Source organism: Eschrichtius robustus, chromosome 5, assembly GCF_028021215.1.
Source record: "Eschrichtius robustus isolate mEscRob2 chromosome 5, mEscRob2.pri, whole genome shotgun sequence".
In the NCBI taxonomy this organism is placed as follows: domain Eukaryota; kingdom Metazoa; phylum Chordata; class Mammalia; order Artiodactyla; family Eschrichtiidae; genus Eschrichtius; species Eschrichtius robustus.
The window spans coordinates 58,719,538-58,742,221 of NC_090828.1; the positions used below are offsets into that span (position 1 = coordinate 58,719,538).

General features: G+C 39.0%; 1 protein-coding gene across 3 annotated transcripts in view; it reads left to right on the top strand.

Annotated features, from left to right (window-relative positions):
* CHN1 (chimerin 1) overlaps nucleotides 1-22,684 on the top strand; it is a 203,547-nt gene that overhangs the window by 179,120 nt on the left and 1,743 nt on the right. For all 3 annotated transcript variants that reach the window (XM_068544885.1, XM_068544886.1, XM_068544887.1), the window contains 5 exons: nucleotides 1,445-1,529; nucleotides 11,031-11,204; nucleotides 12,230-12,307; nucleotides 15,689-15,826; nucleotides 22,045-22,150. In XM_068544885.1, coding sequence (XP_068400986.1) covers nucleotides 1,445-1,529; nucleotides 11,031-11,204; nucleotides 12,230-12,307; nucleotides 15,689-15,826; nucleotides 22,045-22,150 — 581 coding nt within the window. The remainder of the gene's footprint in view (nucleotides 1-1,444; nucleotides 1,530-11,030; nucleotides 11,205-12,229; nucleotides 12,308-15,688; nucleotides 15,827-22,044; nucleotides 22,151-22,684) is intronic.

The window sequence follows — 22,684 nt, forward strand, 5'->3', positions numbered from 1 at the left end:
CACACACACACACACACACACACACACACACACACACACAATGGAATACTACTAAGCCATAAAGAAGAATGAAATAATGCCACTTGCAGTAACATGGATGAACCTAGAGATTATCATACTGAGTGAAGTAAGCCAGAAAGAGAAACACAAATACCATATGATATCGTTTATATGTGGAATCTAAAAGGAAGGAAAAGACACAGATGAACTTATTTCCCAAGCAGAATGTTTACCAAAGGGGAAAGGGGAAAGGGGGAGGGATAAATTAGGAGGCTGGGGTTAACATATACACACTACTGTGTATAAAATAGATAACCAACAAACAAAAAATCACTTCTATAAATAGTAGTAAAAATGACAGTCTTAGCTGTGAATTTCATTATTTGCCATAGCTGTTTTGGCAGATATTTATGTTGAAATCAAATCGTCACACTTTGGTTTTCACTCTCTTGTATTACTGTTTTCTGCTGGAGGAAATCATATATATGTAAGAAATTATCTCAAGTAAATAATTTGATACAGATCAGTAACTTCCTTGTGCCCTGTCCCTTTTCTTTTAACTTATTTCTTGAGTACATTTTCAGCCAATACTTGCTCAGAAGTCTTAAAGTGTTACTGATAATATTCAAGATATTTTTTCTTTTATTCTTTAATGTTTGGGGTTTGGATTTATTGCTTCTCTATTCTACCAATATTTTTTCATTTAGGTTAAGCTAGAATGGCTTCTCTTTCCTATCCATAAAGTCTATAGGTATCTTGGCATTTGAATCCTTCTTCTTTGGAGGTTCCTTTCTTAGGGATAAAAGAATCAAATGCAGTAAAACCTTTATGAGCTGGAAAGATGAGTGAATAATTACTATATTCAAACAGGGTTTCTGATCAACTGTAGCTTCTGCAGTTTCTAAAATATATTCATTTTCTTTTGCTAACATAGTATCAAATGGTTCTGAACAGATATTAGCCCTTTTTGATGATTCCGTTGTAACCAGCCACTAAATATCACCTTCACCACCCGTGGCCCTAACTGTGGTCACAGAGGACAGGAGATGGATCATCTGACAGAATCCTTACAGACAGGTTCTACATTACTCCTCATCCTCCTTCATGCGGTAGCGCTCAGAATATGCCCGTACTTGTATAGCGCATAGATGAGACTGCTTCCAGCTGGAGGGGACCAGTTGGAAAATTCCACTGTAGAAATTGTTTTCAAAAGTAAAGAGCAGAATATTGGTTTGATTTATCACCATTTCTAAAGCAAAGAGGAAATCAAGCTCTGAAGGAAATTGTAACTGCTTGGCAGTTCCACTCAACCAAGGTTTTTCTAGCTGTAACCATACTGTGCCTCTTGATACTGACTATGGCTTGTGTATGACTGCTTGGAAGGGAAATAATCTCCTCATCTGTAATCTCCCCTCGGGGCCACTTTGTCACTACTCTTTTTCAGGTCCACACATTCAGGGGGCCGCACTGGTGTGAATACTGTGCCAACTTCATGTGGGGACTCATTGCTCAGGGAGTGAGATGTGCAGGTAAGAGCTCTTCCCTTTTCGCCTGACTGTGTAAGTTATGAAGCTATAAGGAGTAACTCATGAGGAGCTTTGCTATTCTGCACATACAATGGGCTGGACCCCCGTTTGCTCGTAACATGCAACAGGCTGGATTCTCAGGCAGCCAGTTTGATTATTGATATTTTATCTGCCCTTCACCTTCTTGTACTTAATGGGCAGCAGTCTGGTCCATTAAAAAGAGAAGTTGTCTTGTTCAGAAAGTCTGATAAAAGGAGATAAAAGTAAGGCAGTTATATTTGCCTTGCCTTTGATGTTGCAGCAACTAAATTTATAAGAATGATTTTTTTTAAAGCAGTGTACAGGGACCTATGATTGTTGCCTTAGAAACTGAATTTTAAAGATAACTTGTTAAGCTGAATTGTCCTTACTAAATTTTGTGAAATCAAATTGAAGCTTTAAAAAAATCTGTGAATTTATCTTAAAAGATGATTACCAAATTCTGAAAAACCACTTAGTCACTAATATTTTGTGTGTGACATTTTGAAATCTTGAATATGCCATATCATCTTTATAAAGATTTAAATTTAGAAACTTGAAGGTTTCCACATAAAGAAATAACCAACTCAGGGATTTATTGAAATGCTTTATGAAATAAGTAGTTATTCACATCATGTGAAATTCATTTGTATAGAACAACTATACTGAGTACCGGCCATTTATTCAAACTGCTCTAAAATCTGGTATAGGCTTTAAAATAATTATTTAAATTTCAGATGTGTAATGTTAGGTCATAGAAGTTTCTTTCTGCTATTTAAATTGTAAAGCTAAAAAATACCTTCTTACATGTCTTTTGCCTGAAGCTTAACTCTAAAAATGTATGTGAAGAGTAAAGTATTTCAAAATGGTAACTGAAATAATTCTGTCAAGTTTAGCACTGTAAAAATCCACATTTCTTTTGTGGCATGATTCCTAACGGAATATTTTTGTTGTCCATTATGTGCAGAAACTTCTGGGGTTTGATTTTTCTTATTTCTAAATTGCCTTTTCTTTGAATAGCAAGGTGTGGTATGCGTTGCACGTGAACGTTCCAAGTCGCCCTTCCTTCAGTTATAACTCCCTTAGCACCACTAAGGCATGATAAGGTTCCAGGCATGTATCACTAGCCAGATCCATTCAGGGACCTTGCTGCCATGAGGAGGGGGAAGAATTCCTCACGTCTTGACTTTGAACTGTGCAGAGGTGTCCGTCAAGGAGAGCCGCAGCTCAGAGCCAGTCTAATTCCTCCAACATCCTAGAGGGCTGACAGCCCCATTTGCAGGTCTCTGCCCAGAGAATAAATGAGGACATTATCTTTCTGGCTGGTGGTTACCCAGAGTCAGGATGAGGACCCATCACTAGGAAGGTTGTGGTTGAGTCTTTGAACTGGAGGAAGGTTGTGGTTGAGCCTTTGAATGGAACATAGTCGTGTAGTTAAGAACATCCACGTCGTTGTGGTGTTTCAAAGGCAAATGGAGTACCCTTTCCAAAGCACAAATCACCTGCTCGAAGAATGGTCGTCTTAATAAGCCTGGTTTGCCTTTATGACATAGCCTTGACCAGCTGAGACTGCAACGGTTTCTTACACACTTTAAGACTGTCACTAATTCAAAAGCTTTTCTTTTACTAGAGTGATGATGTTTACTGTTTACATTTTGAAAGAGTGAAGGCCATCTACATGGAAATTTTGAGTCAGCTATTAGCAGAGAACTAGCACAGCACATGTGAATAATCTTTGGCCATACGCTACAACCCCAAATCATGTTTAGAAGAAATGTTTTGGAATGTTTATGATAGTAATAATGTGAAGGAAAAGAAGAAAGAAAATGATTCACCCCATCCCATAGCCACCCACTTGAATAGCCTCCACTTTTTATTGTGAGTAAAGGTCAACAATGTAAAGAAAAGCCTTTTAATTTTATGTTATATCTTGTCTTCAAAAGCATTATATTCTATGTGATTGGAACCCTATTACTGAGCAATATAAGAACAAGTCAACCCATTTTTTTAAAATGTGGAAGGTTGGGATTTGAATTACTTCTGTTTTCTATGACAACTAATTACATTTAGATTGACAGTGGGATTCTTTCATCTGAAGTGGCTCATCCTGACCTTTGAGCCATCTACTTTATATAAAACAGAATGCAAAGAATTAAGAACTTCAAGAGAGAGAGAACTAACTGTGGTAGGGTGAACATTGGCTCCCCAAAGATGTCTACTTCCTAATGCCTAGAACCTGTGACTGTTTCCTCTCATGGCAAAGGAGACTCTGTGATTAAGTTAATGAAGTTGAGATGGGCAGATTACTGTGGACTGTCAGAGTGGCCCAGTGTAATCACAATCAAAGCGTCCCTGTAAGAGGGGGGCAAAAGAGGCTGAGTCAGATAAAAGGTATAAGAACAGAAGCAGAGGTCAGAAAAGAGCAAAGATGCTATGCTGCTAGCTTTGAAGATGGGGGAAGGGGGCCATGAGCCAATGAATGCAGGCAGCCTCTGGAAGCTGGAAAAGGCAAGGCAAGAAACAGATTCTCCCCTGGAGCCTCCAGAAGGAGGTCTTAGGCTTGCTAAGGCCTTGATTTCAGTCCAGTGAAACTGATTTTGGACTTCTGACCTCCAAAACTGTTAGATGATATACTCGTGTTGTTTTAAACCATGGAGTTTATGGTTATTTGTTACAGCAGCAACAGAAGACTAATACATTAGCCACTAAGCATTAAAGCTTTTACTTCCAAAGAAAAATGGAAGTAATACTGCCTGTCAGAAAAGAGATGTATTTATCTGCTTTTGATCCCTAAAACAGCTTGCTTTGTTCTGGTTTCTTTTTTCAAAATCCACCAAGGCAGAAGAGAGGTTGTCAGGAATTTTTAAAGGAATGTTTGCCAAAAGCAGCAGTTTTGTATCCCACCACCCCCCTCTTTTTTTTTTTTTTAACATTATGCAAAGTGTTGGGTGGTGTTCCAGTCACCAGGCTGGTGGCAGAGTAGCTGAAGGAATCAGACTGAATCCAGCTAATAGCAAGCAAGCTGTCCCTTCAGTACTGAAAGCTCTAGGCTTGCTCAGCACCCACAGCTGACGAGGACAGCTGAGGGGGCAGCAGGGACGGTCATGGGGATGCAGTCATTGCAGACATGATCTTTCCACAACTCCACAACGTGAGGTTCCACAGTCGGCGTTAAACACCTCACCTACCACAGTCTCCCTTACTTTAGGCTTCTTTAAAGTGAGTAAAATGACGTTGCAAGAGACCATCTAACTGCAGCTTGGGAGTGGTGATCCTCCTACTGAAATATTTACGAGCAAAGTAAGTGGCCTTCAAAAGTTAAGTGCAAAGGATCATTGTTGTTCAGATGGAATAATTTTCCCAGACCATTTTTCCTTTCTTTATGAAATGTAAGCTTATAGGTTAAAGTAATCTATTATAAGATCACCAAACATCTCTCTCATGAAAAAGACCATTATTCCACCAGCATTCCTGAATTGTTTTCATTTTAGCCTTCCCAAAATATTCTAAGAAGTTAAGCCGGATAATAATTGTAAATCAGACACATCAACTTAGTGTTGGTTATTTATGAAAGTAACTTCATTTTTCCAGTGTATCATTATCATTGCTGCTGGCCCCCAAAAGGAAATGGCAGCAGTTTTTTTCCTAATAATAAAATGTATTTATTGCTTTGCGTATACAAGCACTTAACTTTTAGGTTGGAGAAGGGGAAGTAATGTCTTCTATTTTAATTACTGCTTTGATTGTACCTAAAAAGTTATGTTTGTCCCTGTAACCCAATGAGAAATTGGTTAGACTTGCTTATGACTTTCATGTAGCTCCTTTTAATTGAAAGCAGTGTTTTCATAAATATCCCAAAGAACAAAGTATTCTTCTTAATTTTGCTTGTGAAAATAATGACTTCTGATGCATGTTAGAAATGGGCTAGTCCCACTTTTCCTGGGTGGGCATGGAGGTGGAGGTAGGGACAGCTAAGAGACATGTTTTAAAATAAAACTTCTATTTGCAATTAATTTAAAATAGGAACACTCATAGGAAAGAATGAATGATTACCTTTCCTTTCAAAACACACATTAACATTACCCCTTAATCCTATCAATAGAATATAAATAATATCAGCTATTTATTTCAAAAAATAGGTTTCTGTGCTTTTTAGATATAAAGCACGCATGTTTTTTAGAGAAATCAAGCCCAGAAAATCTGAAAGTAACCTCAAATTAGTATTCTAATAGAAATACTTGATTAATAAGGACAGAATGAAATATGATTTGAATTTCTCATTCCTCCTTTCATGTGTTTATTCTGTGCTTATTAACTTGAAGAATTGGGAGGGGGGCAATATGATTTAATTGTAACATAAAAATAACCTACCAAACCAAGAGATGCAACAAATGAAATAATCTTTTATGGACTTTTTTTTTTCATTTATACTGTAGAGCTTCCCTGGGAGAAATCGAACTATATAGGAATTATATGACTTTAATAAATAAGTATGAAAACCAAATAAAGTCTTAATGGCAACCTGAAATATTGATATATTGCTAGTCCCTGAAGCAGCAATTTTCAGAGCCAGCACAGAGCTGGTATATTGCACTGTGAACTTAAGGGTATAACGATACTTCAGTTTAATGACTTTACCCCATCCTTTGGCCTTTTGAAGGACTTCATATCCAATCCTGCCAAAAAATTTGGCCTTTGAAATTTATTTCTAAAATTGAGCATAATATATTGTCCCATAGTTTAATCTTAGCCAAATGTAAGAAAGAGTATCAGTTTAGGAAACATTTCCCTTCTCGTTAAATACCTAAATATGAGCTCAGTCATCTCTTTGTCCAGTTTTCACTGAGTCGCAAATAAATTAGGCATTTGCTGATGTGTAAAATGGGAGATAACTGCAAACATTCAAAGGAAAAACGTTAATGTTAATATCAGACCATTAGTGCCATTCAGATGTTTTGATATTCTGTGGATGCATCCAAATTTTACTGTTTTGCCTTCTACTGGATTTCCACTTACTTAGGAAAGAATGTGACAAAACAAGAATATAATGGGTAGGTTTTATCACTGCTTTTTAAAAGTCCTTGCCAAATCACATATAGATTTCTGTAACAGTAAAATATAGCAGAGCCTTTTAAACTCAAGTATATACAACAAATAATAGGTACAACATACATCATTGAATAAGAGGTTGAAAATAGCAAATTCATCTTCAACCCTGAAAACAATAACTCAGCGTACATGATGTACTGCTGGTGAAAAGTGGTATATATATCACTCAGTGGGAAGAGCACAGGCTGGGAATTAGGAAGCCAAGGTTTAAATCTCAGTTCTACCAGTTTCTGGCTGAGCAACTTGAACAAGTCATTTAGCCTCTCTGAGCTTCATTTTCTTTGTGAAAAGAAGACACTGGGGTAGGTTGTTACTAACAGCCATTTCCAGCTGGATCTGTGACTTCTGGATACACAAAGTATGAGGCACATCAACATTATTTTTAGATAATGAAGCCCTGCTGACTTTTATACTTTTAAAATATTATGTAAGAGTTCTTCCAGTTCTAGACGAGTTGAATAAATATGTTATGTTTTATTCCTCACAATAATGATAACAAAAGACCCTGGACAGAATATATACATCAACTATCAAAAGACTGTGAAAGTTGGGTAAAAGAAGGAAGGCTGATTAGGGACCTCAGGACTCAAGGAACCCAGAAGCGAGTTGCCTGGTGGTATTTTGGATTTTGGGTTTTTTTGAAACTCCTGTGTATCCCAGCCTGAGCATTAAAGATACCCACAACCCATAAATGCCAATAGGCACAGACAAATCCCGAGAAAAGCTGGCTCTTCCTAGCCAAAGTCCTGGGAAAAGGACACCCAAGCCAGACAGAAGTCTTTTAGCCGTATCTACCATTCTCCAGGTGAACACCATGATAAAGCCACATTGCTACCCCTACCCATGGACTTCTGCTGGACGCTGCAGCAGAAGTCTGTGGGTAGAACCCTGTTTTCCATCCCATTCTGCAGTAACAAGGTTGCACTTCTCTCCTGGGAGTCTGTGAGTAGAGCCCTGTCTTCCATCACCATCTTGCAGGAAGAAAGTGGTACCCCTCCTTGGCTGAGACTGTGGGTGGAACCCTGACTTTCATCCCCCCGCCTACAGTAGAAGCAGCACCCACTCAGCCCAAGTCTATGGGCAGAGCCCTGTCTTCATCCCTGACCTTCAGTAATGAGGCAGCTGAGACCATGATCGGAACTCTCTTCCGTGCCCACCCTGCAGTTCCATGCAGCACAGCACTCCTCCCCGACCAGGTTTGTGGGCAAACCCTGGCTTCCATCCCTACCCTGCAATAATAACTAGGATATGGCCCTCTTCCCTCCCCAGAATGTGGGGTAGAGTCCTGCCATTTGAGTAACATACAAGTTTGGTAGGCAAAATAGCACTGCAATAGCATTACAAAGGCTTTGTAAACTAGTTTGACGTTTGAAACACAGCCTATGAAAGTGTGCCAGGATGTGCATTCTAAATCTAAACAGGTTAACTACCTGCTAAAATTGAAAATTTCAGTAGGAACCAGAGTCTTATAACACTCAAAATATCCAGGATGCAGTTCAAAATTACATTTCATACCAAGTACCAGGAAAATCTCAACTCAAATGAAAAAAGACAATCAACAGCCGCCAATATTGAGATGACAGAGATGTTGGAATTATCAGACAAGGAAAGCAGCTATCATAAAAACGTTCCAGGAAGCAATTAGAAACACTCTTGAAACAAATGAAAAAAATAGGAAATATCAGAAAAGAAATAAAGATATAAGAAAGAACTAAATGTAAATTTTAGAACTGAAAATTTTATTAACAAATAAACCCACAGGATGGGCTCAATGGTAGATACAATATGTAAGAGGAAGGAATCTGTGAAGCTGAAGATAGATCAGTAGATATTATCCAATTCAAATGAGAGCAAAAATAGATTTTTAAAAGTGAACTGAGCTTCAGAGACCTGTAGAACAGTAACAGAAGATTTAGCATTTGTGTTTTTGGAGTCCCGGGAGAGGATAAAGAGTGAGAGGGTGAAAGATATTTGAAAAACTGGTGGCTGAAAACTCCCCAGATTTGGTGAAAGCAGTCAGAGAAAAATGATGTACCTATTTGGAGGTGCATTTATGTAAATGAAATGTATAAAGAGCAGTGTAGATGAGGAAGCAGCTATAACCCCAGCATCCAAGTCCTTTTCAGGACCTGGCATTCACATCTGAGGAACACAGAATTGGCCTAGAAGTCAGCTTAGCTCCTGACCTTAAGCTGATTATGACAGTGCCTTACAATGAACCCTGGGGCACTACCTAGGAAAGGCCTCTCAAAATGTTTCATTCTTCTAAACAATAACAGAGTCATGGTAAACAATTATAATTTACTATGTGTAAGCATTTTATGTGTATTAACATTAAAGCCTCACATTAACATAATAATAGAACCTAATAATAGATCTAATATTAATGGATAAATACTATTATTATTCCCATTTTATATAACTGGGCACAGAAAGTTTAAGTAACCCCCTCAAAATCACACAACTAATAGATTCTAGATCTAACTCTAAATTACGGAAGTTATACAAAACATTAAAATTTCAGGGGGAATGAGGTCCTTTAAGTGGCCATTGCCATTGAGTTGCCTTATGATTGAATCAGAAATCTTATTTATATCTAATATAGAATAAAGAGGAATTTGGGGTTTGGGTTACGTATTCATTTGGACATTATTTAACTACACAGAAGTGTTGGGTCATTTCTTCAGATGGTGTAGATCGAGCTCCTTGCCCTGGCAGCCTTTACGTATTCAAAGAAGCACCTGTTCTTCTTTAGTGATGACGATGTTTGGACACTATTAGCATGGGCTGTGCCATCACCAGTGCTGTTCACTTACACACACATGTTCAAAGACTCAGCTTCCCTCTACACCTAGCCTGCTTTTGCACATGGGAGGTGCTCAGTACACATGACTACTTCACTTAGAGTCACCACAAGCCTTAAGTTCTTTTTTCAAGTTGGTAATGTCTACATATTTAATGAAAGAACAATTCCATTTATAAGTTTTGGCTAATTTTCCTTGTCTTTGTTAACTGTTACTGCCATATATATAACTAGATTTCACCTTTACCAAAAGTCATAATAATGATGATGATCATCAGTATTTGTCTAACATTTTATAATATGCAAATCACCTTGAATGCATTGGCTTACTAATTCTCATAACAATTCTGTGAGGTAAATGTTATGCTCCCCTTTCTGCCCAAACAGCAAGCAAAACTGAAGCTTGCCCAAGGACCACAGACAGTGGTCGTGATACTGTATGGTTTTCAAATCCATTAAGACCTGGCTATAAATTGTGTGTACCCCAGTTGGATTGGATTTATGAGAGGTCAGCATCAAAGTTTTCATGAACTTAAAAACAAATGGGTAATATTTTAAGCAAACATAAAGGTGACATTTATTTTTAGTTAAATTATTCAGGTATGGTCCGTGTCTCTTAGGTCCAATTTAGCAAAATATTTGTATTCCTCTCTATTTCTTCTAAAATGCCATTGTGCTCTTCTTGTGGAAAATAAAATATCTCAAAATATTAACTAGACAATATTTGGGTTCTGGCATCTTAGAAGCTATAACCCAATAAAATGACAAAGCAAAGGAACAACTTCAGTAGAGGCAATATGGCATAGGTGTTAAAATCGTGGACTCTACAATCTTTGTAGGCTTGAATTTCAGCTCAAATGTACTAAATGCCGTGGGTAAGTTACTTAACACGTACGTGCTTGGTTTCATCAGGTTTATGAAAGAGAAGAATAAAAGTACCTGGTTTATAGAGTTTTGTGTAAATGATGTAAAGCACTTCGAATAGTGCTTGGCATTAGTAAGCTGTTGATAATAGTAGTAACAAATAATAACTGTGGCTATTTTTAGCTACTAGATGTATTCTATATTCATCATCTTATACATATATATAAAGAGTTAGGAGTAGATACAAATATGAGCAGCATCAATTTAAGAGGGCCCTGGGATACTCTTACTTTTGGAGGTTCAATTCCACCTCATATCAGATTTATTAAAATGCAGTTATATCCACATTGAATATAATTTTTTATATAACTTTAAAGAAATGGAACTTTACATTTTTAGTTGGCTAGTTGGTGTAATATTACATTTTGTAGACATTTAATTGAACACTTACTAATTTTGTTTGGCCTGGGTTGGTATTCTCCTGAGATCATACAGCAAGTAAATGACAGAACATGAACTAGAATTCTAGTCTTCTAACTTAAAATCAGAATTTTCCTAAAGAATGAGAAGAATGTTTCCCCCACTCTGCAGGCTGGAAGCTAGTCCCCTTTTAAACCTAATTCAAGTTGGAGTGTCTTGCCAAAATAAACACTCCAGAATGCTCAAAATTCTGAAAATAATAATGAATTTTTCCTTTCCTCATTCTTTAGATTGTGGTTTGAATGTTCATAAGCAGTGTTCCAAGATGGTCCCAAATGACTGTAAGCCAGACTTGAAACATGTCAAGAAGGTGTACAGTTGTGACCTGACAACACTCGTGAAAGCCCACATCACTAAGCGGCCCATGGTGGTGGACATGTGCATCAGGGAGATTGAATCTCGAGGTGAGGCGTTTCCAGCAAGGTTCAGAGCAGTCGTAACTCACTGCACAACCAGGTTTTCTTCTGCAAGTTTAGGGGGAATGATTTCAGATAACAAATGATCTGAAAGTCTGAAATCAGTTAACAGGTAATTAACCAGCATGATTTCAAGGTACATTTAACCAGTTATAAGAAATATACTGAAAATATATTTATGGTTGATGCTTCCTGTCTGTAAAAGTTGATATGTAGGTACCAATTCATTTTTCAGTTTTTATATTTTTTCTTAGGTCCAAAAAGCAAAGGTATAAATGCTCTGTTTTAAACTATCCTAGGCCAAAAAACCAAAAACCAGAACGGCATGCACCCTAATTATTCTTTGCCACTTGGGAAAAACTGCTATATGCCTATTAATATAGTTTATCTTAGTCTTCCGTTATGTAAAAGAATTTATGGTGTAAGGGGGGTGATGAAATAATTTCCCTTAAGACCTAAGGTATTTGATCTAGTTAGACAAAATGATGAGCCAAATTACAGATATTCAAGTGACAGTGGGTCAGAATTAACTGTGAGGGGCTTCCCTGGTGGCGCAGTGGTTGAGAATCTGCCTGCTAATGCAGGGGACACGGGTTCGAGCCCTGGTCTGGGAAGATCCCACATGCCGCGGAGCAACTAGGCCCGTGAGCCACAGCTACTGAGCCTGCGCGTCTGGAGCCTGTGCTCCGCAACAAGAGAGGCCACGACAGTGAGAGGCCCGCGCACCGTGATGAAGAGTGGCCCCCGCTTGCCGCAACTAGAGAAAGCCCTCACAGAAACGAAGACCCAACACAGCCAAAACTAAATAAATTTAAAAAAAAAAAAAAACTTTAAAAAACTGTGAGTGAAATGGTTTTATTTTAGGAGAAAAGTGCGAAGAGGTTTCTAAACATGTATATTTCATCATTCTTCCTGACACATTACTTCCCCAGCCTAAAGTATGAGAAGTTAAAATTTGAATAAAACGCATAATTCCAAAGAAACTAATTAGCTTCCCTGCTTTATTTCTACAGGTCTTAACTCTGAAGGACTGTACCGAGTCTCAGGATTTAGTGACCTAATTGAAGATGTCAAGATGGCTTTTGACAGAGGTGTGTTTTCCAGCAGGTTCATCAACTTACGACAGTAATTCTCTGCCAAAAAAGGCACAATTTCTTATGTTATTCTTTGCATTATTTTTCTAAATCATTAATGATTATTATGCCAAATGAAAAGACTTAGCTTATAATTTTTATTATTTTTTGTATTAGTTGTAAGTTATTAAACTGTTAAATTTCAGGGTGAGAAATAAGCATAAAATTTAACTGTATTACCAACATTTGAGTATCCAAGGCTGGTCCACGTTCACCAAAATGTATACATAGCAGTTAAATTTACCAAGAACCATGGAGAAAACAGTGGAGGTGGATGGTAGGGGAGGGAATCTAAGTCATTGCAGATCTCAGATTTTCCAGGTTTGTGGTGGCCCACCTAACTCTGCCTGCCGTGCAAGCCTCCCCGACATCTCGTTATCAAAGTTTGAGCTTGTGTCAGGGCAGGAATCTGAGAGGAGCTGGGGACCTTCTGGCATCAGACTTCCCACTGTGGGAGGAAGGATCCAGCCAAAGAAAAGCTCAGTGGGACTTCTTTTCTTTTAACTAACATTTAAATTAAGGTTTGTTGCCATGGTTCTCCAGTTTGTCTTTGTTTTGAGCACTGGAATAGGTGGTACCAAGGAACTGTAAACTTGAATACAGGAAGTGAAACAGAATAGGAGTTGTGATCGTAAAGAGCCTCTTTCCTTTGCAAGTACATATTTCTATTCCATTACACTCCTCTCCCATCACAGACCCCTTACAGCCAACAGAGACAGAAGACAATATAAATGAGATATTACTAACCCAGTAGGAGGAAACCTAGGTCAGCCCACATATTTGATAAGATTGAAGAAAATGAGGTGAAGTAATGGCATCAGGAACAACCCTGAATCTACGCCAGATTGAATGTTAGGCATTTCTTTTTCTCTGAAAGGTAGCAACTGAGCATGTCCATTCCCAGCCACTGGCCATGGGAGATTTTCCATATAATTCCTCCTCTCCTGCCCCTGCCCATAGTTTCCTCTGTTAACATCTCTCATTCATACAGTAAATCTGTTGTAATTGATGAGCCAACATTGATACCTTATTATTGACTAAAGTCAGTAGTTTACATTAAAGTTCACTTTGTATGTTGTACAGTTCTGTGGTTTTTGGCAAATGCATAACATCATGTATCCACCATCACAGTGTCATACAGAACTTTCACTGCCATAAAAATCCCTACGCTCTACCTGTTCTTCTTTCCCTTCCTCCCCTGAACTCCTGGCAACCACTGATCTTTTTACTGACTCCATAGCTTTGCTGTTTCCAGAATATCATATAGTTGGAATCATACAGTATGTAATTTTTTCAGGCCGGCTTCTTTTACTTGGCAACGCGTATTTAAAGTTCCTCCATGTCTTTTCATGGCTTGAGAGCTCATTTATTTTTATTGCTGAATAATATTCCTTTGTCTAGATATACCACAATTTCTCTGTTCACTTATTGAAAGACCATCATGCTTCCATTTTTTTTGGCAATTATGAATAAAACTGCTGTAAACATTTGTGTGCAGGTTTTTGTGTGGACAAAAGTTTTCAACTCCTTCGGGTAAATACCAAGGAGTGTGATTTCTGGATTATATGGTAAGCGTTTGTTTAGCTTTGCAAGAACCTGTCTGTCTTCCGAAGTGGCAGTTCCACTTTGCATTCCCACCAGCAACCAAAGAGAGCTCCTGTGGCTCCACATCCTTGCCAGCATTTGGCGTTATCAGTGTTCTGGAGTCTAGCCATTCTAATAGCTGTGTAGGAAAGAGGCTGCTTTTTTTTTTTTTTTTTTGACATTTATCATGGTTTCTTTTATTTTTGAATACATGTTTGCTTTTTTTTTTTTTAACATCTTTATTGGAGTATAATTGTTTTACAATGGTGTGCTAGTTTCTGCTGTATAACAAAGTGAATCAGCTATACATATACATATATCCCTATATCCCCTCCCTCGTGCATCTCCCTCCCACCCTCCCTATCCCATCCCTCTAGATGGACCCAAAGCACCAAGCTGATCTCCCTGTGCTGTGCATCTGCTTCCCACTAGCTATTTATTTTACGTTTGGTAGTGTACATTGATACAGCCACTATGGAGAACAGTATGGAGGTTCCTTAAAAAACTAAAAATAGAACTACCATACGACCCAGCAATCCCACTTCTGGGTATATACCCTGAGAAAACCATAATTCAGAAAGAGTCACGCACCACAATGTTCATTGCAGCTCTATTTACAATAGCCAGGACATGGAAGCAACCTAAGTGTCCATTGACAGATGAATGGATAAAGAAGATGTGGCATATATATACAGGGGAATATTACTCAGCCATGAAAAGAAATGAAATTGAGTTATTTGTAGTGAGGTGGATGGACCCAGATACTGTCATAGAGAGTGAAGTAAGTCAGAAAGAGAAAAACAAATACCGTATGCTAACACATATATATGGAATCTGAAAAAAAAAGAAAAAAAAAGGTTCTGAAGAACCTAGGGGCAGGAGAGGAATAAAGACGCAGACATAGAGAATGGACTTGAGGACACAGGGAGGGGGAAGGGTAAGCTGGGACAAAGTGAGAGAGTGGCATGGACATATATACACTACCAAATGTAAGAGGCTGCTTTTTAATCATTAAAAATCTTTCATAAACTAAATGGAATAAAAGAAATCTAGTATAAGATCTAGCTCAGAGTAGACACTAATTAAGTCTTTAGTAGATGAAAATTCAGCTGTTTTAACAAAGTACTAAGTGCAGTGGAGGGCAGAAGGGGCCACCCTGAAAGAAGGCCAGCTTTGCTTGAGAGTCGTAAGGCCCAGCAACTCTAAAATTTCCTCTATTTTGTAATTTTTTCTCTTGTTATCTCAACACTCTAAAGTTTTGTTTTGCTTTTTCACTTCTCACTACCTCTCCTACCCCCAGGGCTCAGGCAAGATCTATCGTTAGGTGTGGGAACCTGGGGTGAATCAAAGGTGGCCTCTTGTGCTGGGTCTTTTGTAAGTTGGGAGGACCTCAGTTGTTATTTTTCTCATTCTCTATGTTTATTTTAGAAAGGAAAAAAAAGTAAGCCCACATTATTCCCCTAGGAATTCTCAAGTACTCATGAAGTTTAAAAATATTTCTGTTAACCTCAGTCATCTCCTACTTTTCTCCTCTATCATTAAACATGGAAAAATAAGTAACTTCAGAATATAAAATTCAAAAAAATAGATTGTCTTTCACAGAAAAAAATATATATATATATATTTCAGCACAGTGAATTTGATGTTAAAAACTGAAGCATTGCTAATCTTTAAAAACAGTATACAAAAATGTTATTTGTTAAAAGTGCTATGAATCCAGATATTTACTTCTGTTTCTTTTAACATCCTTCAAAGATGGTGAGAAAGCAGATATTTCTGTGAACATGTATGAAGATATCAACATTATCACTGGTGCACTGAAACTGTACTTCAGAGATTTACCAATTCCACTCATCACGTATGACGCCTACCCTAAGTTTATAGAGTCTGCCAGTAAGTATGAAGGCGTGCATTTGTAACCTGACAAATCGCCTCTTCTTGGTAATCACATCTCCTGTTTTTTTCTGCTGAGTATCTTGAATGCGTTTTATGAAATATTTCTCCCTGGCCTCTCTCCATGGCTAATACACTCACAAGAATTTTGAACTCTTCTCCAACATAGGTTATTTATGACTTCTACCATCAGAAGCATCTTTGCAATGTATTTTCCAAAGTAAGGCTTATACCAGTTCTCCTAGATATGAACCAGTACTTTTGTAAAATAAGATAAAAATAACTAGAAAAATAAAATTGAAAAAAACAAGACCAACTATTTGTTATTAGATTCAGCAAGCATGAAGATTACTCTGTCAGATTGCTATAAAATATATAAATTCTTACTCTCAATTTCTGTCCTTATCCTGTGACAGGCCATTAATAAGCAGTTTGCAAACTGGCATGGGTTCATAGATTATACTTTAAGGAGCACTATTTTAGATCAAAAAGTTATTTTTTAAGTTCTAGTTAAGATGAAAATGAGAAAAAGCAAAGGCTCATTTGCCAAATTTTATTTATGGTGCAAAAATCATACCTGTAATTTACACTTGTTTTTTTAAAGAAGGGAATTCTTAACAGATTTTAAGTGTTGGCATTACCATTTTTTAGCAGAGATAGGCTATTTCTGTCATTTACTTTTCTCTCTTAAAAACCATATGCTGTGTTAATCTTTAAATAATAACATCACTTCCTTAGGAACACTGATTGGCTTTCTGATTTTGAAATTTCACAAGTACAAACTTTCTTTGTTCTAACTTTCAGTTTCCCCTTCAGAGCTTGTGTTGAGAATTTTTGTGGTTAGTTCCATGGAGCCCTGATTTCTCGCGGGTCAGCTCAAGCTCTCATGTAGAGAACAGCTGTGAGAATTACACTGGTTTTTACAAACTTTCATGTTAGAAGCCTGAAAAGACTCCAGATCTCTTCCATGGGAATTGGGGATTCAGGGCAGATCATGAAAATTGTCTGAGGGAGCTTACGGGTTCTTCTTTGGTGGGGCAGAGGTTTCCTCCCCAGAGAGATAAGTCAGATCGCCACTAACCTGGAAGGCACTAGAGATACACCTGTATCGCGAAGGGCTGCTCAGACCTCGGTTTGCGCTGACCCCCAACACAACTCTGGGGGCTCCACTGGATGGTGTTCCTGCCCCCTTGTTGCTTGTTAGTAAAATTGAAACTCAGCTCTGTGGCTACCCCAAGGGCATCCGATTAGCACAGGACAGAGCCAGGATTCAAACCCCGGGTCTGAACGCTACACAACCCCTTTATCTACTTAGAAGAAAAATCTAAGCACTCCTTATGGATTTTAAGGCCTTTTGCCCCACACCCCCAAACTACCTCACCTTCTTTCCCCACACCCACCTGAGTTGCTGAGGACAATCTTCCCTCTTTATTATTCTTCCAAAGCATTTGTCACTGTTCTTGGGTTTGTCTCTGAAACAGCCCTCCGGTGTGAAATCAGCAAGTCCCCTTATGTCACACCTCAGAGAGCTCTTGAAAGCACATCGTAAGAGAGAAACTTTCCTAAATCAAGGTAGAAATTCCATTTCCTTCTAATATAAAACTGTTTTGATGTGTGACGTCAAAAACCCTGGCATAATGCTTACACACAATATAAACGTTTACTGTACGTGTTTGATACTGATATCAAAGATTTTGTGGAGCATTGTGTCCTTGTAACATGTCTTTCCTAGTAGTAGAGTCTGTTTTATTCTTTAGATGCACAGATACAGCCATTCTCTTACCTGTATAAGCAGATAAGGAAGATGAGTGAAGCTAAGATTTACAGAGCATATACTAGGTGTCAGGAATGGTGCTAGGCACTTTACACGCATGATGTTGTTTTAGAAGAAATGAGGTGTTACAGGTATAAGTAAACTGTCCAGGGTCACGTGGTGAGAGGAGGTGGCCCTGGCATTCAAACCCACATCTGTCAAAGCCGTGCTGTCTCCACTCTACACACAGCCTGGCTCGCCTGATGGAACAGGGTACAAAAGGCTTAAATGGAGGAGGAAGACAGGAGGGGAGGGCGGAACCCTTTCCAAACAAAGGACAGGGCTAGCTCACCCCTCCCGATGAGCTTTTTGTATCTCAGCCACTAAAACAACTGGGGCCGTGTTTTTCAGGTCTCAGGTGTCTGGCATTTATTAGCAGCCCTTGCCAACAAAAAAATCAGAGTTTGTGTTAAAGCTTTCTCCTGCAAAAGCTGTTTGAGCTCTGCTCTTGCAGCCTCCCTTGGAGAAGCTGCTGGGTGAAAGCTGGAAGGGAGTGGTGGCAGGAAATGAAAAAAAGGATTCAAGGGTGGAGGAGGCCAGGGCATCCCAACCAAAATCTTGAAGAGCTTCATAATCCCCTGGAAACTCACTTATGAACCACCTAGAAGCCTTGTTCTACCCAGCACTTCTTCCTCATTCCCTCTCCCCAGTGAAGAAATTGGTGCCCTACAATACAAAGGCCCAGAAGACAGATGCTTCTCACAGGCCATGCTCAATAACCCAGCGTGCACGGAGGCTTCCCAACCACCGTGAAAACAGCACTGCCACAGTTGAGCTCCTGGTCAGGCTGAATGGAGAAACCTCCCTCTGGCCAAGGAGTCTAAGAGCTCTTCCCAGAAGATCTTAGAAAAACTACGTGGCTCAGTCAATGTGTAACCTTGAGCGAGTCAGATCAACTCAGAGAGAAAACCCAGAGTTCTTTGTCCTCAGCAACTTAAAATGTCCTGAAGAGAAGCCTGGTAGCTTGCCGAGTTCCCCCTCAGCTCTGCCACTGATTCACCCCTTTTGCTTGGCTAAGTTTTATTCTTCTTGTATTTGAGTTTCTCTGTAAAGAATTAGACAATACATTCTTTCAGAGAGCTTGTAACTAGATCTGATGCAGGTTCAGAGTGCTCGTTTCCTGCCCTCACAATGTCCACATCCCCAAATCCTCCAGACCTTCCCTGGACCTCGCAGCCATAGGCCGCCTTTCTCCCCTGGATTCCCACCGCGCTTGGCTGGGCTTCTTTCACAGCCTTGTTCCTTCCTGAAAAAGTTATAGTCATGTCTGGTCTTCCCTAGTAGACTGTAACTTCCTCAGAGGCAGGGGTCCTCTCCTGTTTGTTTTCCCTCAGTGCCCAGTCACGTAATAGGTGCTCAAAAATATTTGTTGAGTAAACATAATTTTATATTAAGAACCGTAGAATCTTAGAGTTTTTAGATACTCTAAGGGGTCCCATAACTGGACTTTCTTCTACAACACATTCTTTTTTAAATACCCTGTAACTGCAAGATCACTGCTTCTCTAGGCGGCCTGTCCACTGGTGGACGGATGTCCACTGACAGATGCGCAGTGAAATCTGCCTGCTTTTAACTCCCTCCCATTGGCGGTGGTGCCAGTATCACCCTCTCCCACACGCAAGCCTTTCGTATACTTGAACAACTGATGGTGGCCATTCATCTCAGAGTACATTCCACTGTGTCTGTCTCGCTCTTAAATTATGCTGTGGTTTTCTTAAGGCTAAAGATTTGTGTTCTCTGAAGAATTGATCATGGGCAAGACTCTTCTAAGTGGGGAAAAATGAGAAATGAACTCCAGGGAAGAATTTTTGTCAATTTAACATCCATATATTCAAATGCATTTTGTCATATGTTCCCAAATTTATATCTCCAGTCTGGACCTCTCCCTAAACCCCAGATCAGTCCACAGTCAGCACGTTCACTTGGACACCTGAAGGACATCTCAAACAGAACTCTTGATCTTCCCCCCAGACCTCCTCCATCCGTGATCTTCCCCATCTCAGTTGATTGAGGCTCCATCCTTCCAGTTGCCTAAGCCCAAACCTTGGCTCATTCTTGATTATTCTCTTTTTCATACATCCCTCATCAAGAAACCCTCTGGACTCTACCCTCAAAATATACCCAGAATCCAGCAACTTCTTACCACCTTCACTGCCACCACCTGGTCTAAACGAGTGTCATTCCTCACCTGGATGTTTGTAATGACCAGAGTGGTCTTTCTGTTTTCACTCTTGCCCTTCCATAGCCTGTTTCCCACGTGGCAGCCAGAGGAGCAATACTGTGAAAAGTGTATGTCAGATCCTGACCCTCCCTCATGCAGAACCTTCCCATTTCTTTCCGTAAATGCTGTGTTCTTAGACTAGCCCGCAGCACCTGCCATGATAAAGTGCCCTGTTACCTCTCTGACCTCACCCCCGTCTACTCCTCTCTGCTCAGTCTCCTGCAGCCACACTTGGCTCCGCGCTTCTCCTCAGACATTACAGGCACACTCTCCCCTCGGAACCATTGCACGGATGTCCCTCTGCCTGGAACCGTCTTCACCCAGGTCTCCATGGGTTTCATTCCCTCCCTCCCTCAAAGTCTGTACACGAGACTTTCTTTCTCATGAAGGCCTATCCTGACCATCCCATGTAATATTGCACCCTCGCAGCCCTCCCGGTGTTTCTTATCCTGCTGTTTTCTGTGTAGCGCTCATTCTAATCTAGTATAAACTGTAAGATAGAGTATTTATTGTCTATTGCCTCCAGCAGAAAGTACGCTCTCTGTGAACGGGGAATTTTGTTTCTTTGTTAGGCCACCTACACTGTCCTTAATTTCACACTATCTCAAGAGTCTCCTTATAAAGGTTAACTATAGAAATGAAAAGGAAACGACGTTACTCTTTTTTCAATTTCCAGAATACTGTAGTTTCAAATTAATTAGTCCAATCATAAAAACTTTAGCTAAGTAAAAACTAAGTAGTAGTTTTCTATAGTAAATGGAATTTTCTTCTGTTTGTTCTAGAAATTAAATGATTGGATTTCAGTATCTGAGATGTTATTGCTGTTATGAATTGGCACGTTGAACCTTAAAGCCCCATGGTTCAAAGACTATGCATTATTTATCATAGCAAAAGGCAAATAATACATTCTTTATTGCTAAGAAATGAACCAAGAACTCTGGGGAAGCTTTGGGCAGAAATTGTAAAATGGCCGAAGTTTCTTTGAATTAAAAAGCTTCAGTCACTGTTCACATTCTGAAATTTATCACATCTGCTCTGCCAATGCTAGGAACTTTTCACTTCCATCTTATATCAGTTTTTACCTGACTCCAGTACATTGCCGTTGAGTTGGTTTGTTTTATAAATTAGAAAGAGTAGGATTCTTGGTCTTGTGTCTTAAATGTTGTATTCTGGTCAGATATGGCCTTCCAGCATTTCAAGGCTGCTAACCAACACTTAAAGGCAATTGCCCTGAAGCCCAGCGTTTAAAGGCACCCCATCTTCTTGACGTTTGGTTAGAAGCAGGAATGTGCCATGGTCCTCTTTTTGAGAGCATGAAATTCCGAAGATGTCTATTGTTTCTGAATATGGAAGTGATTAATGAATTAAACGCAGTCTGTGACCTCAAAGGAATGTGGTTTTTTGGCCAAAACAGAACTAAAATATCCAAATGAAGATTGTCCCCCTCAAAGTTTACACCTTTGTAAGAGTCACATTTATTTCAGGGATCCTGTTGTCACTCAGAACGTTTGGAATTGACTTCAAAGTCTGTATTGCATTCTTCTGAATATCTTAAGTAGAAGAATTGTGCTTTGAGGGTAGAATTGACTTTTTTATATAACAAAATAATTTAAAAGTAAGTCTAATGAATAAAGGAAGTAAATACTGGATGATACATTTCTTGGTCTATAAAGAAAAAAGCATGAATATCAATTAATAAAACTTTGGCAGGGGTTGCAGTGGGCACTGGGCTGGCATCGCTTGTATACCATTGCTGAAAGGAGATTTTCAAAATATTTTGAACAGTGCAACTTTGTTTCAGTATGTCTGTAATGTTCTAAGATGACCCTATTTGAATATATAAGTTTTTATCCTTGCATACGTTTATGTGTCTGAATTTTTTATAGTTACATCCTATACATCCAATATCTAATTTTCATATTTATCAGACTTTAGGACCCTCAAGTGAAAACACTGGGTGCTCGCCCCGAAAGTCCAAGTGAATGATATTGCCACATTGACACTAAACTTTTGGAAATCTGAGACTTGAACCTTAAAAATATTTTCCAAAGCTGTGGGCAAGGACCTGTGAGAAAGCACTTTTTGTCAGTTTTAGAAGATCACCACAAGAATAGAATTAAATGGGCCATGTGTACCAGTTGTCTATTAAAGTTTCTCTCCTTGGTATTCATCTTGCTACTGTAGAAATTATGGATCCTGATGAGCAATTAGAAACCCTTCATGAGGCACTGAAACTGCTGCCACCCGCTCACTGCGAAACCCTCCGGTATCTCATGGCGCATCTAAAGAGGCAAGTTCCCAACTCGGACGCTTATATTTGTACCACATCCAAATGTTAAGAATCAAATAAAAGCAAAGGTGAAAGAAAGGACAAATGATCTATTGAATGAATGAATAAATACATAGGTATCTTGTCTTCTTGTGTGAAATCGCACACATTGAGAAGGAATGCTAAAAAAAATGCACTACAATACTGAATGCGGGCTTGATTCCGACATAAAGGTATTCGCAGTTCAAGTATATGTTCCAAATATGTTAGAAATACCAGTATTCTGCCAAGGACATGCATTAATTTTTGTGGAAAGGGAAAAGGTTGCAGCTGTAAAGACACTAGCGTTAGTATAATAAAGCAAGAACGAAGCAACTTGCAAGGAAGCTCACTTATGTCTTGCTCCAAAATAGGCACTTCAGACTTGGCATTTTAGATTACTGAATTAATGTTACCAACATTGAAACCTGCTGTAAAAAGTGATGGAGTAAAGTAAGGAGTAAAGAGAAGAATGGAAAATAAAATATTTCAGTTACTTCTGGTTGAATGTTCTAA